Genomic DNA, 17,075 nt, shown 5'->3' on the forward strand with positions numbered 1-17,075 from the left:
TGCAATGTATTGAAACAGTAATATGTAATAAAACAGCAATATGTAATGTAGTAAAACAGTAATATGTAATGTAATAAAACAGTATTATGTAATGTAATAAAATAGTAATATGTAATGTAATAAAACAGTAATATGAAATGTAATAAAACAGTAATATGTAATAAAATAGTTATATGTAATGTAATAAACAATAATATGTAATACAATAGCAACATGTAATGTAACAGTAATATGTAAGGAAGTTTAACAGTAATATGTAATGTAATAGTAATATAACTGTAACGTGTAATATAACAGTAATATAATAAATATGTAATGTAATATAACAGTAATATGTAACATGCAATGTAATATAACAGTAACATGTAATAAAACAGTAATATGTAATATAACAGTATTATGTAATATAACAGTAGTATGTCATGTAATAAAACAGTAATATGTAATGTAATAAAATAGTAATATGTAATAACAGTAATATGTAATGTAATATAACAGAAACATGTAATAAAACAGTAATATGTATTATAACAGTAATATGTAATAAAACAGTAATATGTAATATAACAGTAATATGTAATAAAACAGTAATATGTCATGTAATAAAACAGTAATATGTCACGTAATAAAACAGTATAATGTAAAAACAGTAATATGTAAAAACAGTAATATGTAATGTAATAAAACAGTAATATGTAATGTATAAAACAGTAACATGCAATGTATTAAAACAGTAATATGTAATGTAATAAAACAATAATATGTAATACAGTAATATGTAATGTAATAAAACAGTAATATGTAGTAACAATAATGTATAATGTAATAAAACAGTAATATGCAATGTATTAAAACAGTAATATGTAATGTAATAAAACAGTAATATGCAATGTAATAAAACAGTAATATGTAATAACAGTAATATGTAATGTAATAAAACAGTAATATGTAATGTAATAAAACAGTAATATGTAATAACAGTAATATGTAATGTAATAAAACAGTAATATGCAATGTATTAAAACAGTAATATGTAATGTAATAAAACAGCAATATGTAATAAAATAGTAATATGTAATGTAATAAACAATAATATGTGATGAAACAGTAATATGTAATGTAATAAAACAGTAATATGTAATGTAACAATAATATGTAATAAAACAGTAATATGTAATGTAATAAAACAGTAATATGTAATGTAATAAAACAGTAGTATGTAATAACAGTAATATGTAATGTAATAAAACAGTAATATGTAATGTAATAAAACGGTAATATGCAATGTATTGAAACAGTAATATGTAATAAAACAGCAATATGTAATGTAATAAAACAGTAATATGTAATGTAATAAAACAGTATTATGTAATGTAATAAAACAGTAATATGAAATGTAATAAAACAGTAATATGTAATGTAATAAAACAGTAATATGTAATGTAATAAAACAGTAATATGTAATAACAGTAATATGTAATGTAATAAAACAGTAATATGTAATGTAATAAAACAGTTATATGCAATGTATTGAAACAGTAATATGTAATAAAACAGCAATATGTAATGTAATAAAATAGTAATATGTAATGTCATAAAACAGTAATATGAAATGTAATAAAACAGTAATATGTAATGTAATAAAACAGTATTATGTAATGTAATAAAATAGTAATATGTAATGTCATAAAACAGTAATATGAAATGTAATAAAACAGTAATATGTAATGTAATAAAACAGTAATATGGAATGTAACAAACAGTAATATGTATTGTAATAAAACAGTAATATGTAATGTAATAAAACAGTAATATGTAATAACAGTAATATGTAATGTAATAAAACAGTAATATGTAATGTAATAAAACAGTTATATGCAATGTATTGAAACAGTAATATGTAATAAAACAGCAATATGTAATGTAATAAAATAGTAATATGTAATGTCATAAAACAGTAATATGAAATGTAATAAAACAGTAATATGTAATGTAATAAAACAGTATTATGTAATGTAATAAAATAGTAATATGTAATGTCATAAAACAGTAATATGAAATGTAATAAAACAGTAATATGGAATGTAATAAAACAGTAATATGTAATGTAATAAAACAGTAATATGTATTGTAATAAAACATCACTAAGTGTCTTTATGAACAGCAAACATGGTGAATTTACTGAGGAATTTTTGAAACTGAAACAGTACAACAATAATGCCATTGTAAGTTAATAATACTAACACAGACACTTGTAAACATGTTAGCATATTAGCTAATGCTAACAACGCTAGTTCGATGACATCACGACAGCACGTAAAAATGTGCATGAAAACACTCCTCCAGACATCACACTAAACACTAGAAGACAACACGGCACTTCTACTTCCGGTATAAAGCACTAAACAGAAGGAAGGTCCATGAAACAAACAATAACACACCGTTGTTGTCTCTTTTTAAGTGTTGCGTGACAATGATTTGCATTAAGGCCGTCAGCCAAGAAAAATCCATAAATTTTCGGAAAAAAGTAGCGGCTTATTTCGGGTATATTGATCTCATTTATCAATATATGTCCCCGTCACGCTTGAGGCGCGACACAGAGACAGGAAGTGAGGACAGACGTAAGTTGCATTTCACGCTGAAAACGAGCGATTAATCATGGCCGGACAGGCCTCTTGTCAGCGGACACTATAAGCCTTCAAAGAGTCGTCGCCGTGGAAACGGACGGGGGGTCTCCTCCACAGGAAGTCATTCTTACTGAAGTGGCAGGAGGAGTTCCCCGAGTGACTCAGCTCAGTTAGTATTCTGCATCCGAGGTGGCCCTCAATGGCAGATTTACCTGCGCTGTCACGCCGGCTCCGCCCCCTGTCAGCGGCGAGACACGCCCACACACAAGAAGTCAGCCGGGTGGCAGAGTGGGCCGCTGCCAAACATTCCCACTGGAAGCAGTTTGTACTCTTTGAGCAGTGGAAGGAAGGAGATGGATGTAACACAACAGCCTGGGAGGAAGGAGATGGATGTAACACAACAGCCTGGGAGGAAGGAGATGGATGTAACACAACAGCCTGGGAGGAAGGAGATGGATGTAACACAACAGCCCGGGAGGAAGGAGATGAATGGAACACATCAGCCCGGGAGGAAGGAGATGGATGTAACACAACAGCCTGGGAGGAAGGAGATGGATGTAACACAACAGCTTGGGAGGAAGGAGATGGATGTAACACAACAGCCTGGGAGGAAGGAGATGGATGTAACACAACAGCCTGGGAGGAAGGAGATGGATGTAACACAACAGCCTGGGAGGAAGGAGATGGATGTAACACAACAGCCTGGGAGGAAGGAGATGGATGTAACACAACAGCCTGGGAGGAAGGAGATGGATGTAACACAACAGCCCGGGAGGAAGGAGATGGATGTAACACAACAGCCCGGGAGGAAGGAGATGGATGTAACACAACAGCCTGGGAGGAAGGAGATGGATGTAACACAACAGCCTGGGAGGAAGGAGATGGATGTAACACAACAGCCTGGGAGGAAGGAGATGGGTGTAACACAACAGCCCGGGAGGAAGGAGATGGATGTAACACAACAGCCTGGGAGGAAGGAGATGGATGCAACACAACAGCCTGGGAGGAAGGAGATGGATGGAACACAACAGCCCGGGAGGAAGGAGATGGATGTAACACAACAGCCCGGGAGGAAGGAGATGGATGTAACACAACAGCCTGGGAGGAAGGAGATGGATGTAACACAACAGCCTGGGAGTCCTGCGATGTGTTTACTTGTGTGTTTTATCACGTGCGATACAAGCAGTCCTGCAGCGTGTTTACTTGTGTGTGATATCATGTGCGATACAAGCAGTCCTGTGGCATGTTTACTTGTGTGTGATATCATGTGTGATACAAGCAGTCCTGCGGCGTGTTTACTTGTGTGTGATATCACGTGCGATACAAGCAGTCCTGCAGCGTGTTTACTTGTGTGTGATATCATGTGCGATACAAGCAGTCCTGTGGGGGGTTTACTTGTGTGTGATATCATGTGCGATACAAGCAGTCCTGCAGCGTGTTTACTTTTGTGTGATATCATGTGCGATACAAGCAGTCCTGTGGCATGTTTACTTGTGTGTGATATCACGTGCGATACAAGCAGTCCTGCAGCGTGTGTACTTGTGTGTGATATCATGTGCGATACAAGCAGTCCTGTGGCATGTTTACTTGTGTGTGATATCATGTGCGATACAAGCAGTCCTGCGGCGTGTTTACTTGTGTGTGATATCATGTGCGATACAAGCAGTCCTGCAGGGTGTTTTCTTGTGTGTTTTATCACGTGCGATACAAGCAGTCCTGCAGCGTGTTTACTTGTGTGTGATAACATGTGTGATACAAGCAGTCCTGTGGGGGGTTTACTAGTGTGTGATATCATGTGCGATACTAGCAGTCTAGCAGCGTGTTTACTTGTGTTTAATATCATGTGCGATACAAGCAGTCCTGTGGGGGGTTTACTTGTGTGTGATATCATGTGCGATACTAGCAGTCTAGCAGCTTGTTTACTTGTGTTTAATATCATGTGCGATACAAGCAGTCTTACAGCGTGTTTACTTGTGTGTGATATCATGTGCGATACAAGCAGTCCTGCAGTGTGTTTACTTGTGTGTGATATCATGTGCGATACAAGCAGTCCTGCAGTGTGTTTACTTGTGTGTGATATCATATGCGATATAAGCCGCCACGCAGTCTTTGTGTGTGATATCGTGTGCAATATAAGCAGTCATGTAGAGTATTTATTTGTGTGTGAAATATTGGGTGATACAAGCAGTCCTGCAGCATGTTTACTTGCGTGCGATATCACGTGATTTAAGCAGTCAAGCAGAGTGTTTCCTTGTGTGCGATGTCATGTGCGATGCAAGCATTCCTGCAGTGTTTTTACTTGTGTGTGTGATATCACGTGCGATACAAGCAGTCCTGCAACGTGTTTACTTGTGTGTGATATCATATGTGATATAAGCAGCCATGCAGTCTTTGTGTGTGATATCGTGTGCAATATAAGCAGTCATGTAGAGTATTTATTTGTGTGTGAAATAATGGGTGATACAAGCAGTCCTGCAGCGTGTTTACTTGTGTGTGATATCACGTGCGATACAAGCAGTCCTGCAGTGTGTGTACTTGTGTGTGATATCATGTGCGATACAAGCAATCCTGTGGGGGGTTTACTTGTGTGTGATATCATGTGCGATACTAGCAGTCTAGCAGCTTGTTTACTTGTGTGTGATATCATGTGCGATACTAGCAGTCTAGCAGCTTGTTTACTTGTGTTTAATATTATGTGCGATACAAGCAGTCTTACAGCGTGTTTACTTGTGTGTGATATCATGTGCGATACAAGCAGTCCTGCACCGTGTTTACTTGTGTTTGATATCATGTGCGATACAAGCAGTCCTGCAGTGTGTTTACTTGTGTGTGATATCATATGTGATATAAGCAGCCATGCAGTCTTTGTGTGTGATATCGTGTGCAATATAAGCAGTCATGTAGAGTATTTATTTGTGTGTGAAATAATGGGTGATACAAGCAGTCCTGCAGCGTGTTTACTTGTGTGTGATATCACGTGATTTAAGCAGTCAAGCAGAGTGTTTGCTTGTGTGTGATATCATGTGCGATGCAAGCATGCCTGCAGTGTTTTTACTTGTGTGTGTGATATCACGTGCGATACAAGCAGCCCTGCACCGCGTTTACTTGTGTTTAATATCATGTGCGATACGGGCAGTCCTGCAGAGTGATTACTTGTGTGCGATATCATTTCAGAGTGACATTTTTGTCGGCCATATTGGGTCAGATCGCTGAATCAGCAGAGAAAACAAGGCGTGCATTTCAAATATCAAGTAAGAGATACTCTATAGAAGTATCGCACAAAAACAACGGTGTTGTTGCAATGAAACTTGCACACGCAGCGCCGACTCAGCAGTTTGTGAGGATGTTAAAATGTTGTGTCGTGTGTTTCCTCCGGTCTGTTAGTGTGCTTTCAGAGGAAACAGGAAGTCGACGCAATAAAAGATCATACATGTTAGAGGAAACAGGAAGTAGAGGCACTCCGAGAGACCTCCGATTTCGGGAGGTGGGGGGTGGGGGGGCGTGGTCGGGGGTGGGGCGGGGGGCGTGGTTGGGGGCGTGGTTAAGATGTATATATATATATATATATATATATATATATATATATATATATATGTAAGATATACTTGACTTTCAGTGAATTCTAGCTATATATATATATATATATATATTTTTTTTAATTATTACATATATATATATATATATATATATATATATATATATATATATATATATATATATATATATATATATATATATATATATATATATATATATAAAGAAATACTTGAATTTCAGTGTTCATTTATTTACACATATACACACACATAACACTCATCTACTCATTGTTGAGTTAGGCTCCACCATCAGAATGTGTACTTAAAACTTATAAAGATCCCATGGATATTATTCAGTGAGTTGATTCACCAAAACTAACCTGTTATACAGGAGGAAAAAGCACACAGGACGTTTCAATTGTTCACAGACTGGTCGCGCTCATCAGAATGACAAGACACTTCCGGTCTGCAGGTGATAGCATTCAATTGGGAAGAAACGCCCTACTGCCCCCTACTGACCAATGTGAATACTGATAAATGTGTAATGACAGCTCCAAAAACGAATTCAAACCACAAAATAAACTAAATAAATCAACACAAAAATGTGACACATTATGGGTGGGTCACATGTGCATGTACAGTAGATGGCAGTATTGTCCTGTTTAAAAGTGTCACAACATTGCTGTTTACGGCAATGTTGTGAACAGGCTGTCAACACGTCACTCAGGTCCGCATGGAGCTGGAGGGGGCGTGGCCTCCAGCTCCGCCTGAATTTCGGGAGATTTTCGGGAGAGGCGCTGAATTTCGGGAGTCTCCCGGAAAATCCGGGAGGGTTGGCAAGTATGGTCTTTTGTCACTCTAAAGCTGATAATACACGTATAAATGAAATATTGGCCAACCTCAGGCAACTTTATTTTATTTGTGTGCAATGTTCCGAAGTCATGATGACTAACGTGAGTTTTTAATTGCATCGTAGGAATAAATATCCACAATATTCATCAAACAGGAATGTGCTGAGATGTCACAGTTGTACTCAAGTAAGAGTACTGTTACTTTAGAGATTCATTACTCAAGTAAAAGTAAGGAGTAGTCACCCAAATATTTACTTGAGTAAAAGTAAAAAGTATGTTGTGAAAAAACTACTCAAGTACTGAGTAACTGATGAGTAACATATACACACACACACACACACACACACACATATATATATATATATATATATATATATATATATATATATATATATATATATATATATATATATATATATATATATACACATACATTGATATATACATTATATCATTTATATTTATTTATTTTGCCATTTTTGTTTACATGTTAAAGGTGTTTTAATGAATATACATGCATGTTTAACACATATAGTTAATATTGTTAACAAGTTAAAGGTGTTTAAAGATAATACAAGCATGTTTAACACATATAGTTAATATTGTTAACAACTTAAAGGTGTTTAAAGATAATACAAGCATGTTTAACACATATTGTTAACAACTTAAAGGTGTTTAAAGATAATACAAGCATGTTTAACACATATAGTTAATATTGTTAACAACTTAAAGGTGTTTAAAGATAATACAAGCATGTTTAACACATATTGTTAATATTGTTAACAACTTAAAGGTGTTCAAAGATAATACAAGCATGTTTAACACATATAGTTAATATTGTTAACAACTTAAAGGTGTTTAAAGATAATACAAGCATGTTTAACACATATAGTTAATATTGTTAACAACTTAAAGGTGTTTAAAGATAATACAAGCATGTTTAACACATATAGTTAATATTGTTAACAACTTAAAGGTGTTTAAAGATAATACAAGCATGTTTAACACATATAGTTAATATTGTTAACAACTTAAAGGTGTTTAAAGATAATACAAGCATGTTTAACACATATAGTTAATATTGTTAACAACTTAAAGGTGTTCAAAGATAATACAAGCATGTTTAACACATATTGTTAATATTGTTAACAACTTAAAGGTGTTTAAAGATAATACAAGCATGTTTAACACATATTGTTAATATTGTTAACAAGTTAAAGGTGTTTAAAAATAATACAAGCATGTTTAACACATATAGTTAATATTGTTAACAACTTAAAGGTGTTTAAAGATAATACAAGCATGTTTAACACATATAGTTAATATTGTTAACAACTTAAAGGTGTTCAAAGATAATACAAGCATGTTTAACACATATTGTTAATATTGTTAACAACTTAAAGGTGTTTAAAGATAATACAAGCATGTTTAACACATATAGTTAATATTGTTAACAACTTAAAGGTGTTTAAAGATAATACAAGCATGATTAACACATATAGTTAATATTGTTAACAACTTAAAGGTGTTTAAAGATAATACAAGCATGTTTAACACATATAGTTAATATTGTTAACAACTTAAAGGTGTTTAAAGATAATACAAGCATGTTTAACACATTGTTAATATTGTTAACAAGTTAAAGGTGTTTAAAGATAATACAAGCATGTTTAACACATATAGTTAATATTGTTAACAACTTAAAGGTGTTTAAAGATAATACAAGCATGTTTAACACATATAGTTAATATTGTTAACAACTTAAAGGTGTTTAAAGATAATACAAGCATGTTTAACACATATAGTTAATATTGTTAACAACTTAAAGGTGTTTAAAGATAATACAAGCATGTTTAACACATATTGTTAATATTGTTAACAAGTTAAAGGTGTTTAAAGATAATACAAGCATGTTTAACACATATAGATTCCTTTCTTTCATGAAGACAAGAATATAAGTTGGTGTATTACCTGATTCTGATGACTTGCATTGATTGTAATCAGACAGTAGTGATGATAACGTCCACGTTTTCAAATGGAGGAGAAAAATAGTTCCTCCTTCTGTGTAATACCACATGAAAGTGGTTGGTTTTTGGCTTCTTATTTGTCCAGCTTCCATATTAGTTTTTATACACTTTACAAGAAATACATTGGGGGCAAACTCCGTAGCTTGCTAGCTTGTTTGCGCTGGCTTTCGGAGACTCTTATTTTGAAAGCGCAGGCGCGATGGAGCGGCACTTTTATTGTGAAGACAGGAACTGTGCAGTCAGTCTTTAGGCTTTTGACGGGATGTACGGTTGAAATAAAAAAGTGTATTTTTTCCTTCACACTTTTGATTGATTGATTGGAACTTTTATTAGTAGATTGCACAGTACAGTACATATTATTCTGTACAATTGACTGAACGTAGATAAAAGTAGCAGAGTAAAAGTAGCGTTTCTTCTCTATAAATATACTCAAGTAAAAGTAAAAGTATGTTGCATTAAAACTACTCTTAGAAGTACAATTCATCCCAAAAGTTACTCAAGTAGATGTAACGGAGTAAATGTAGCGCGTTACTACCCACCTCTGAGAAGCAGATATGTCAAAACATCACATTTCATTAAAATGATTATATTTCATGTTAAAGTCTCAATCTTTTTACAATAGAATAGAATAGAATAGAAAGTACTTGATTGATCCCTGGGGGAAATTCAGCACCACAGTTTGCTCACAATAGACCAGGGGTCGGCAACCCGCGGCTCCGGAGCCGCATGCGGCTCTTTGATCACTCTGATGCGGCTCAGCTGCATACTTGCCGACCCTCCCAATTTTCCCGGGAGATTTCCGGATTTCAGTGCCTCTCGCAGACAACTTCCGGGACCAATATTCTCTGATTTTCACCCTAATAATCATAATAAGGGCGTGTCATGATGGTACAGCATTCAGCACCCTCTACAATATGTACAAACAGCGTGCCAGCCCAGCCTTTTGTTGTATGCATCTTCTTCTTGCTCACGTAAGTAACAGCAAGGCATACTTGGTCAATAGCCACACAGGTTACACTGACGGTGGCCATATAAAACAACTTTAACATTCTTACTAATAATGCGCCACACTTTGAACCAAAACCAAACAAGAATCTGCACCTTAACACAACATAAACACAACAGAACAAATACCCAGAATCCCATGCAGCACTGACTCTTCCGGGCTACATTGTACACCCCTACTCCCACCAAACCCCGCCCCCACCCCAACCCTGCCCCCCCCTCCGTGCGTCGGTTGAGGTGGGCGGGGTTTGGTAGCAGGGGTGTATAATGTAGCCCGGAAGAGTCAGGGCTGCATGGGATTCTGGGTATTTGTTCTGTTGTGTTTATGTTGTGTTACGGTGCAGATGTTCTCCCGAAATGTGTTTGTCATTCTTGTTTGGTTTTGGTTCAAAGTGTGGCGCATTATTAGTAAGAGTGCTAAAGTTTATACCGCCACCGTCAGTGTAATCTGTGTGGTTGTTGACCAAGTATGCATTGTTGTCATTTACGTGAGCAAGCAGAAGTCCCATACCACGTGTGGTTGGGCCGGCACGCTGGAATGCTGTACCATCACGGCACATGCGAGAGAATAGTTGCCCTGAATTTCGTAGTATGCTGGAAAAAATCGGGAGGTCAAGCACCATTCATACAAAACTCGAGACCCTTGGTTTATACATAACACAAAGCAAAAAAAAAACTTTACATGCAGTGTCATTTAATTTTTAAATTTCAAAAGATTTTTGTGGCTCCCATTGATTTCCTTGATTTGTGAAACTGGTCAAAATGGCTCTTTGACTGGTAAAGGTTGCCGACCCCTGCAATAGACAATAAACACTTAATAGCTTGATCACTTAGAGGAGTGTTTTTCAACCTTTTTTGAGCCCAGGCACATTTTTTCCGTTGAAAAAATCCACAGGCACACCACCAGCAGAAATCATTAAAAAACGAAACTCAGTTGACAGTAAAAAGTTGTTGTCACAATTGTTGGATATGAATTTAAAGCATAACCAAGCATGCATCACTATAGCTCTTGTCTCATGACATCACACCGTGACTTATTTTGAGTTTTTTTGGTGTTTTCCTGTGTGTAATGTTTTAGTTCTTGTCTTGCGCTCCCATTTTGGTGTTTTTTTTCTCTTTTTTTGGTATTTTCCTGTAGCAGTTTCATGTCTTCCTTTGAGGGATATTTCTCACATCTACTTTGTTTTAGCAATCAAGAATATTTCAGTTGTTTTTATCATTCTTTGTGGGGACATTGTTGATCGTCATGTCATGTTCGGGATGTATGTTGTGGGCACGGTCTTTGCTCCACAGTAAGTCTTTGCTGTCGTCCAGCATTCTGTTTTCAACCCTGGCCCGCAGACTTTTTTTGGGCTCTGGGAATCATTAATAAGCCGGAATTCTTTGAACGCAGATTTCTTGCCGGGACATATGGTACAATACAATCGACAAGATAGGACGGAGCTAGACCGTGTAGTATTTTATACGTAAGTAGTAAAACCTTAAAGTCACATCTTAAGTGCACAGGAAGCCAGTGCAGGTGAGCCAGTATAGGTATATATATATGTATGTATGTATATAAAGGTATATACAGTATAGGCGTAATATGATCAAACTTTCTTGTTCTTGTCAAAAGTCTAGCAGCCGTATTTTGTACCAATTGTAGTCTTTTAATGCTAGACATAGGGAGACCCCAAAATAATACGTTACAGTAGTCGAGACGAGACGTAACGAACGCATGAATAATGATCTCAGCGTCGCTAGTGGATAAAATAGAACGAATTTTAGCGATATTACGGAGATGAAAGAAGGCCGTTTTAGTAACACTCTTAATGTGTGACTCAAAGGAGAGAGTTGGGTGGAAGATAATACCCAGATTCTTTACTGATTCGCCTTGTGTAATTGTTTGGTTGTCAAATGTTAAGGTGGTATTATTAAATAAATGTCGGTGTTTAGCAGGACCGATAATCAGCATTTCCGTTTTCTTAGTGTTGAGTTGCAAGAAGTTAGCGGACATCCATTGTTTAATTTCATTAAGACACGCCTCCAGCTGACTACAATCCGGCGTGTTGGTCAGCTTTAGGGGCATGTAGAGTTGGGTGTCATCAGCATAGCAATGAAAGCTAACACCGTATTTGCGTATGATGTCGCCTAGCGGCAGCATGTAAATACTAAGGAGTGCAGGGCCAAGAACCGAACCCTGAGGAACTCCGCACGTTACCTTAACATAGTCCGAGGTCACATTATTATGGGAGACGCATTGCATCCTGTCAGTAAGATAAGAGTTAAACCACGACAAGGCTAAGTCTGACATACCAATACGTGTTTTGATACGCTCTAATAAAATATTATGATGGACGGTATGGAAAGCAGCGCTAAGATCAAGAAGCAGCAACATAGATGACGCATCAGAATCCATCGTTAGCAGTAGATCATTAGTCATTTTGGCGAGGGCTGTCTCCGTAGAGTGATTTGCCCTGAAACCGGATTGAAAAGGTTCACAGAGATTGTTAGACACTAAGTGTTCATTTAGCTGCTGTGCCACAATTTTTTCGAGGATTTTCGAAATAAAGGGAAGGTGGGACACCGGTCGGTAGTTTACCATGAGGTCAGGATCAAGGTTAGGTCTTTTGAGCAGAGGATGAATAACCGCTTTCTTGAATGCTAGGGGAACAGTGCCAGAGGAAAACTAGCCTTCTGGCTAATTCTGGCTTTTTTTTAACCATGTGTAGTCATGTGTTTTAAGAAATTGCATTGTCCCCTTTGAAATAAACTAATCTTAATCGTAACATCACCAATAGGAAGTAATAATGATATTCTTTGTGTGTGTGTGTGTGTGTGTGTGTGTGTGTGTGTGTGTGTGTGTGTGTGTGTGTGTGTGTGTGTGTGTGTGTGTGTGTGTGTGTGTGTGTGTCAGTGTTCTTAACCTGGGTGAACTGCTCCAGTGTGCGCTGGGCCACAAGGATCCAGGACGTGTTCACCGTGGGAAAGCTGCTCGCCCTGGGTCTCATCATCGTGGTTGGACTGGTTCAAATCGGCCGAGGTAAACACACACACACACACACACACTCACACACACACACACACACATTGTTACCTCATGGTCTTTCCTACCTGTATCCAGGCTACTACGACGCTCTGGTGCCCAGCGCGGCCTTCGAGTTCCACCAGGACCCGTCCGTGGGTCAGATCGCGCTGGCCTTCCTGCAGGCCTCCTTCGCTTACAGCGGCTGGAACTTCCTCAACTACGTGACGGAGGAAATCGTGAATCCGCGCACGTATGTCGTCATGTGTGTTTTTTTCAACCCACGTGGCCCAGAACGTTGACCAAAGTCTTGGGTCTTGGTGCGACCAGGAACCTGCCGCGGGCCATCTACATCTCCATCCCCTTGGTGACGCTGGTCTACACCATGACCAACATCGCTTACTTCTCCTCCATGACCCCGGAAGAGCTGCTGGCGTCCAACGCCGTGGCGGTGGTAAGCAGCTGACGAGATGAAAGCAAATAGGTCACATGACTAATTGGAGGCATGAGAGTCATGAGGGTTGTCAGCACGAGTTCCAAGGAGGTCACTTCCTTCCCAAATGCGGTCATGTGACGCCTGAATGACGACTTCTGTTCCAGGTCATTTCAGTTACAGATCAATTGATATCGTTTTTTTTTCATGGCCGATACAGATACGACTAATAATATTCAAGTAGGCCGATAACTGATATTCATTTGCAGTAAAAGTGATCAAACATGAATATTATATGCAAACTTTTTGACTTGGCAGCCTCATTGGGCTAAAACAATTTGGCCTATACGTATGTGTACATATATCATTAATATAAAGGATATATCATTATTATAATTAGTTATTAAGAGTATGTGAAAGTTGAACTTCTACCTTGTTTACTTCCGTGACGACCTCCTTCAAGTTTTGTTATCAAGCAGAAATATCAAGCAGCTAAAATGTGCAGAGAGAGTGTTTTGCATTTGTCCCATCATGCATTGCAGATTATTTAAATGGTGATTGGGCGATTTTAAAAAAAAATATCCACAAAGTTCTGTGAGCAGGTTGTGTTATGTGTGACCATGTGTGTTGACGTTTTGTGTTGGTTGCGTTTTTGTTTGGTTTTTTTTGCTCCATGACTAGGGAAGGTTGTTTGGATTGGGACATATAAGTGAATGCTGTGCTGATGGAACTCCATACACAATATATGGTCATCCACAATATTTGCCACAAATCAGATTGTTAGATATTGTAAAAAAAAAAGAAAGAAAAGAAGGCACGTCAGATTCTTTATTAAACTTCTGATGTCTCGCGGGTCAAACCGAAGACGTAGATCGTAATGTGATTTTATACCACTTTATGGATTTAATATATTGTAAGGTTTCCTCGGGAAATACGGCGAACATTTAAATAAAAACAATTCTGGGATTTTATATATATGTGTGTGTGTGTGTGTGTGTGTGTGTGTGTGTGTGTGTGTGTGTGTATATATATATATATATATATATATATATATATATGTATATATATATATATATATATATATATGTATATATATATATATATATATATATATATATATGTATATATATATATATATAACTGTATATATATATATACATATATATATATATATATATATATATATATATAAGTCATATATATATTATTTATATACTATTATATATATAATAGTATATATTATATACTATTATATATATATATACAGTCATACATACATACATATGTTATATATGATGTGTACATATATATTATATATAATAGTATATAAATAATATATATATATATATATATTTATATACTATTATATATAATAGTATATATTATATACTATTATATATATATATATACATACATATATATATACAGTCATACATACATATATATGATGTATACATATATATTATATATAATATATATATATATATATATATATATATATATATATATATATATATATATATATATATATATATATATATATATATAGACCCCAAAAAGGGACAAGCGGTAGAAAATGGATGGATGGATATATATGCATGTATGTACAGGTATATATATATATATATATATATATATATAAGTCATATATATATTATTTATATACTATTATATATAATAGTATATATTATATACTATTATATATATACAGTCATACATATGTTATATATGATGTGTACATATATATTATATATAATAGTATATAAATAATATATATATTTATATACTATTATATATAATAGTATATATTATTTACTATTATATATATATATATACATACATATATATATATATACAGTCATACATACATATATATGATGTATACATATATATTATATATAATATATATATAATAGTATATAAATAATATGTATATATATATATATGTATTATTTATATACTATTATATATAATAGTATATATTATGTGCTATTATATATAATTATATATATATATATATATATATATATATATATATATATATATATATATATATATATATATATATATATATAATCAATCAACATAGATAGAACTAAATATAATTTAGAGATTTAAGCATTGAATTAAAAACATTTTTACAAATAATATCTGACCTATTTTTTATTTATTTTTATGACTGAGACCCTGCCGGGTCCCTAAGATCAAACTTAAGGGAAGTCCTAAAATGTATTAAAGGACAGTGTTTTATTTTCCTATCATTAAACACAGTGTCACTGTTCAAACTGTGTGTGATGTTACAGTGGCCAAAAATATGAACTATGCTTGATAAAACAAAACCTCGACCTTGTTTTAATGAATACTTAGGCCTACTACGCTACTGTATTTCAACGCTGGTCATTATGGTGGTACTAGGAGAGTCAGGTTTGTTTCTGAGGTGGTACTTGACTACCACTGCGCTAAAGACAAACAACCACATGATCAAACTGATACCCCTCAGAGCAGAGGCGGTAGGCTGCATATTTAAGATGTGTAGCAAAGCCTGCTCGTCTTTCTTTCTGTTTTTAACCAAGCTCTTTTTCTGGGTGAGTTTTGGTAGGGTTGGGTCATAGGTTCTATCATGTACGCTAAAAAGAAAAGAACAAAGCTTGCTCAGAGGTATTTTGTGCAGCGTGCCACGCCCTCCTGGCTCCGCCCGGGAAAGTCCTCCGTCGACTTTTTGCGGTCGTCGCTCTGACGAAAGACAAAAACCTTTGAAGTGAGTCATGTTGCTGTCACCTAAATGTGCCCATTGTGATCCGCAGACCTTTGGAGAAAAGCTGCTGGGGATGTTCTCCTGGATGATGCCCATCTCCGTGGCTCTGTCCACCTTTGGCGGAATCAACGGATACCTGTTCACCTCGTCCAGGTGAGACCATGTCAGGTCCAAACATTGATGACATCTATTAAACAAGACAAGAGGCAAAGAATTAAACAGAGACAGAATTCAATTTGGACTCAATTGAGGAGAAACGTGTCGACCTGTAACCTCTTACAGTGTCACCCACGCTCTGGCGAAAGATTGTACGGTACTCCTCCCTCTTTATTTTACTTTCTCCGACCACGTGACCACAGCTGCTTCCAAAGGACAAAGGTCGCAAACAGTTCACAGAAAAGGTTGCCAACAGTTCACGGAAAAGGTCGTAAACAAGTTCAAAAAGAGGTTCGCAAAACAGTTCAAAAAGACGTTTGTAAAACAGTTGAAAAAGAAAGTTCAAAAAGAGGTAATCTGGAAATTGGGCAGATCCCGCCTTCTCTCCGCTTTGAAGTCCTTGGGTTAGAACAATATCTTTCTGTTGATTACCATACATGAAAGAAAACAGAACACCTTCATTTCGCTTCCCCCCTACACAGTGGAGTTTTACCAGCCTTACTCTTGGTAGCCTTCCCGGTAAGGTCTATTCAGGTGTACTGGAGAGGAGGCTACGCCGGATAGTCGAACCTCGGATTCAGGAGGAACAGTGTGGTTTTCGTCCTGGTCGTGGAACTGTGGACCAGCTCTATACTCTCGGCAGGGTCCTTGAGGGTGCATGGGAGTTTGCTCAACCAGTCT

At 35.9% G+C, this 17,075-nt stretch overlaps 1 protein-coding gene across 1 annotated transcript in view; it reads left to right on the forward strand.

Moving 5' to 3' along the window:
• LOC133608251 (asc-type amino acid transporter 1-like) overlaps window positions 1-17,075 on the forward strand; it is a 71,893-nt gene that overhangs the window by 44,690 nt on the left and 10,128 nt on the right. Inside the window, exons 4-7 of the mRNA XM_061963456.1 lie at window positions 12,943-13,068; window positions 13,150-13,303; window positions 13,381-13,504; window positions 16,288-16,391. Of these exons, the coding sequence (XP_061819440.1) occupies window positions 12,943-13,068; window positions 13,150-13,303; window positions 13,381-13,504; window positions 16,288-16,391 (508 nt within the window). The remainder of the gene's footprint in view (window positions 1-12,942; window positions 13,069-13,149; window positions 13,304-13,380; window positions 13,505-16,287; window positions 16,392-17,075) is intronic.

This window comes from Nerophis lumbriciformis, linkage group LG06 (assembly GCF_033978685.3).
Source record: "Nerophis lumbriciformis linkage group LG06, RoL_Nlum_v2.1, whole genome shotgun sequence".
Taxonomy (NCBI): domain Eukaryota; kingdom Metazoa; phylum Chordata; class Actinopteri; order Syngnathiformes; family Syngnathidae; genus Nerophis; species Nerophis lumbriciformis.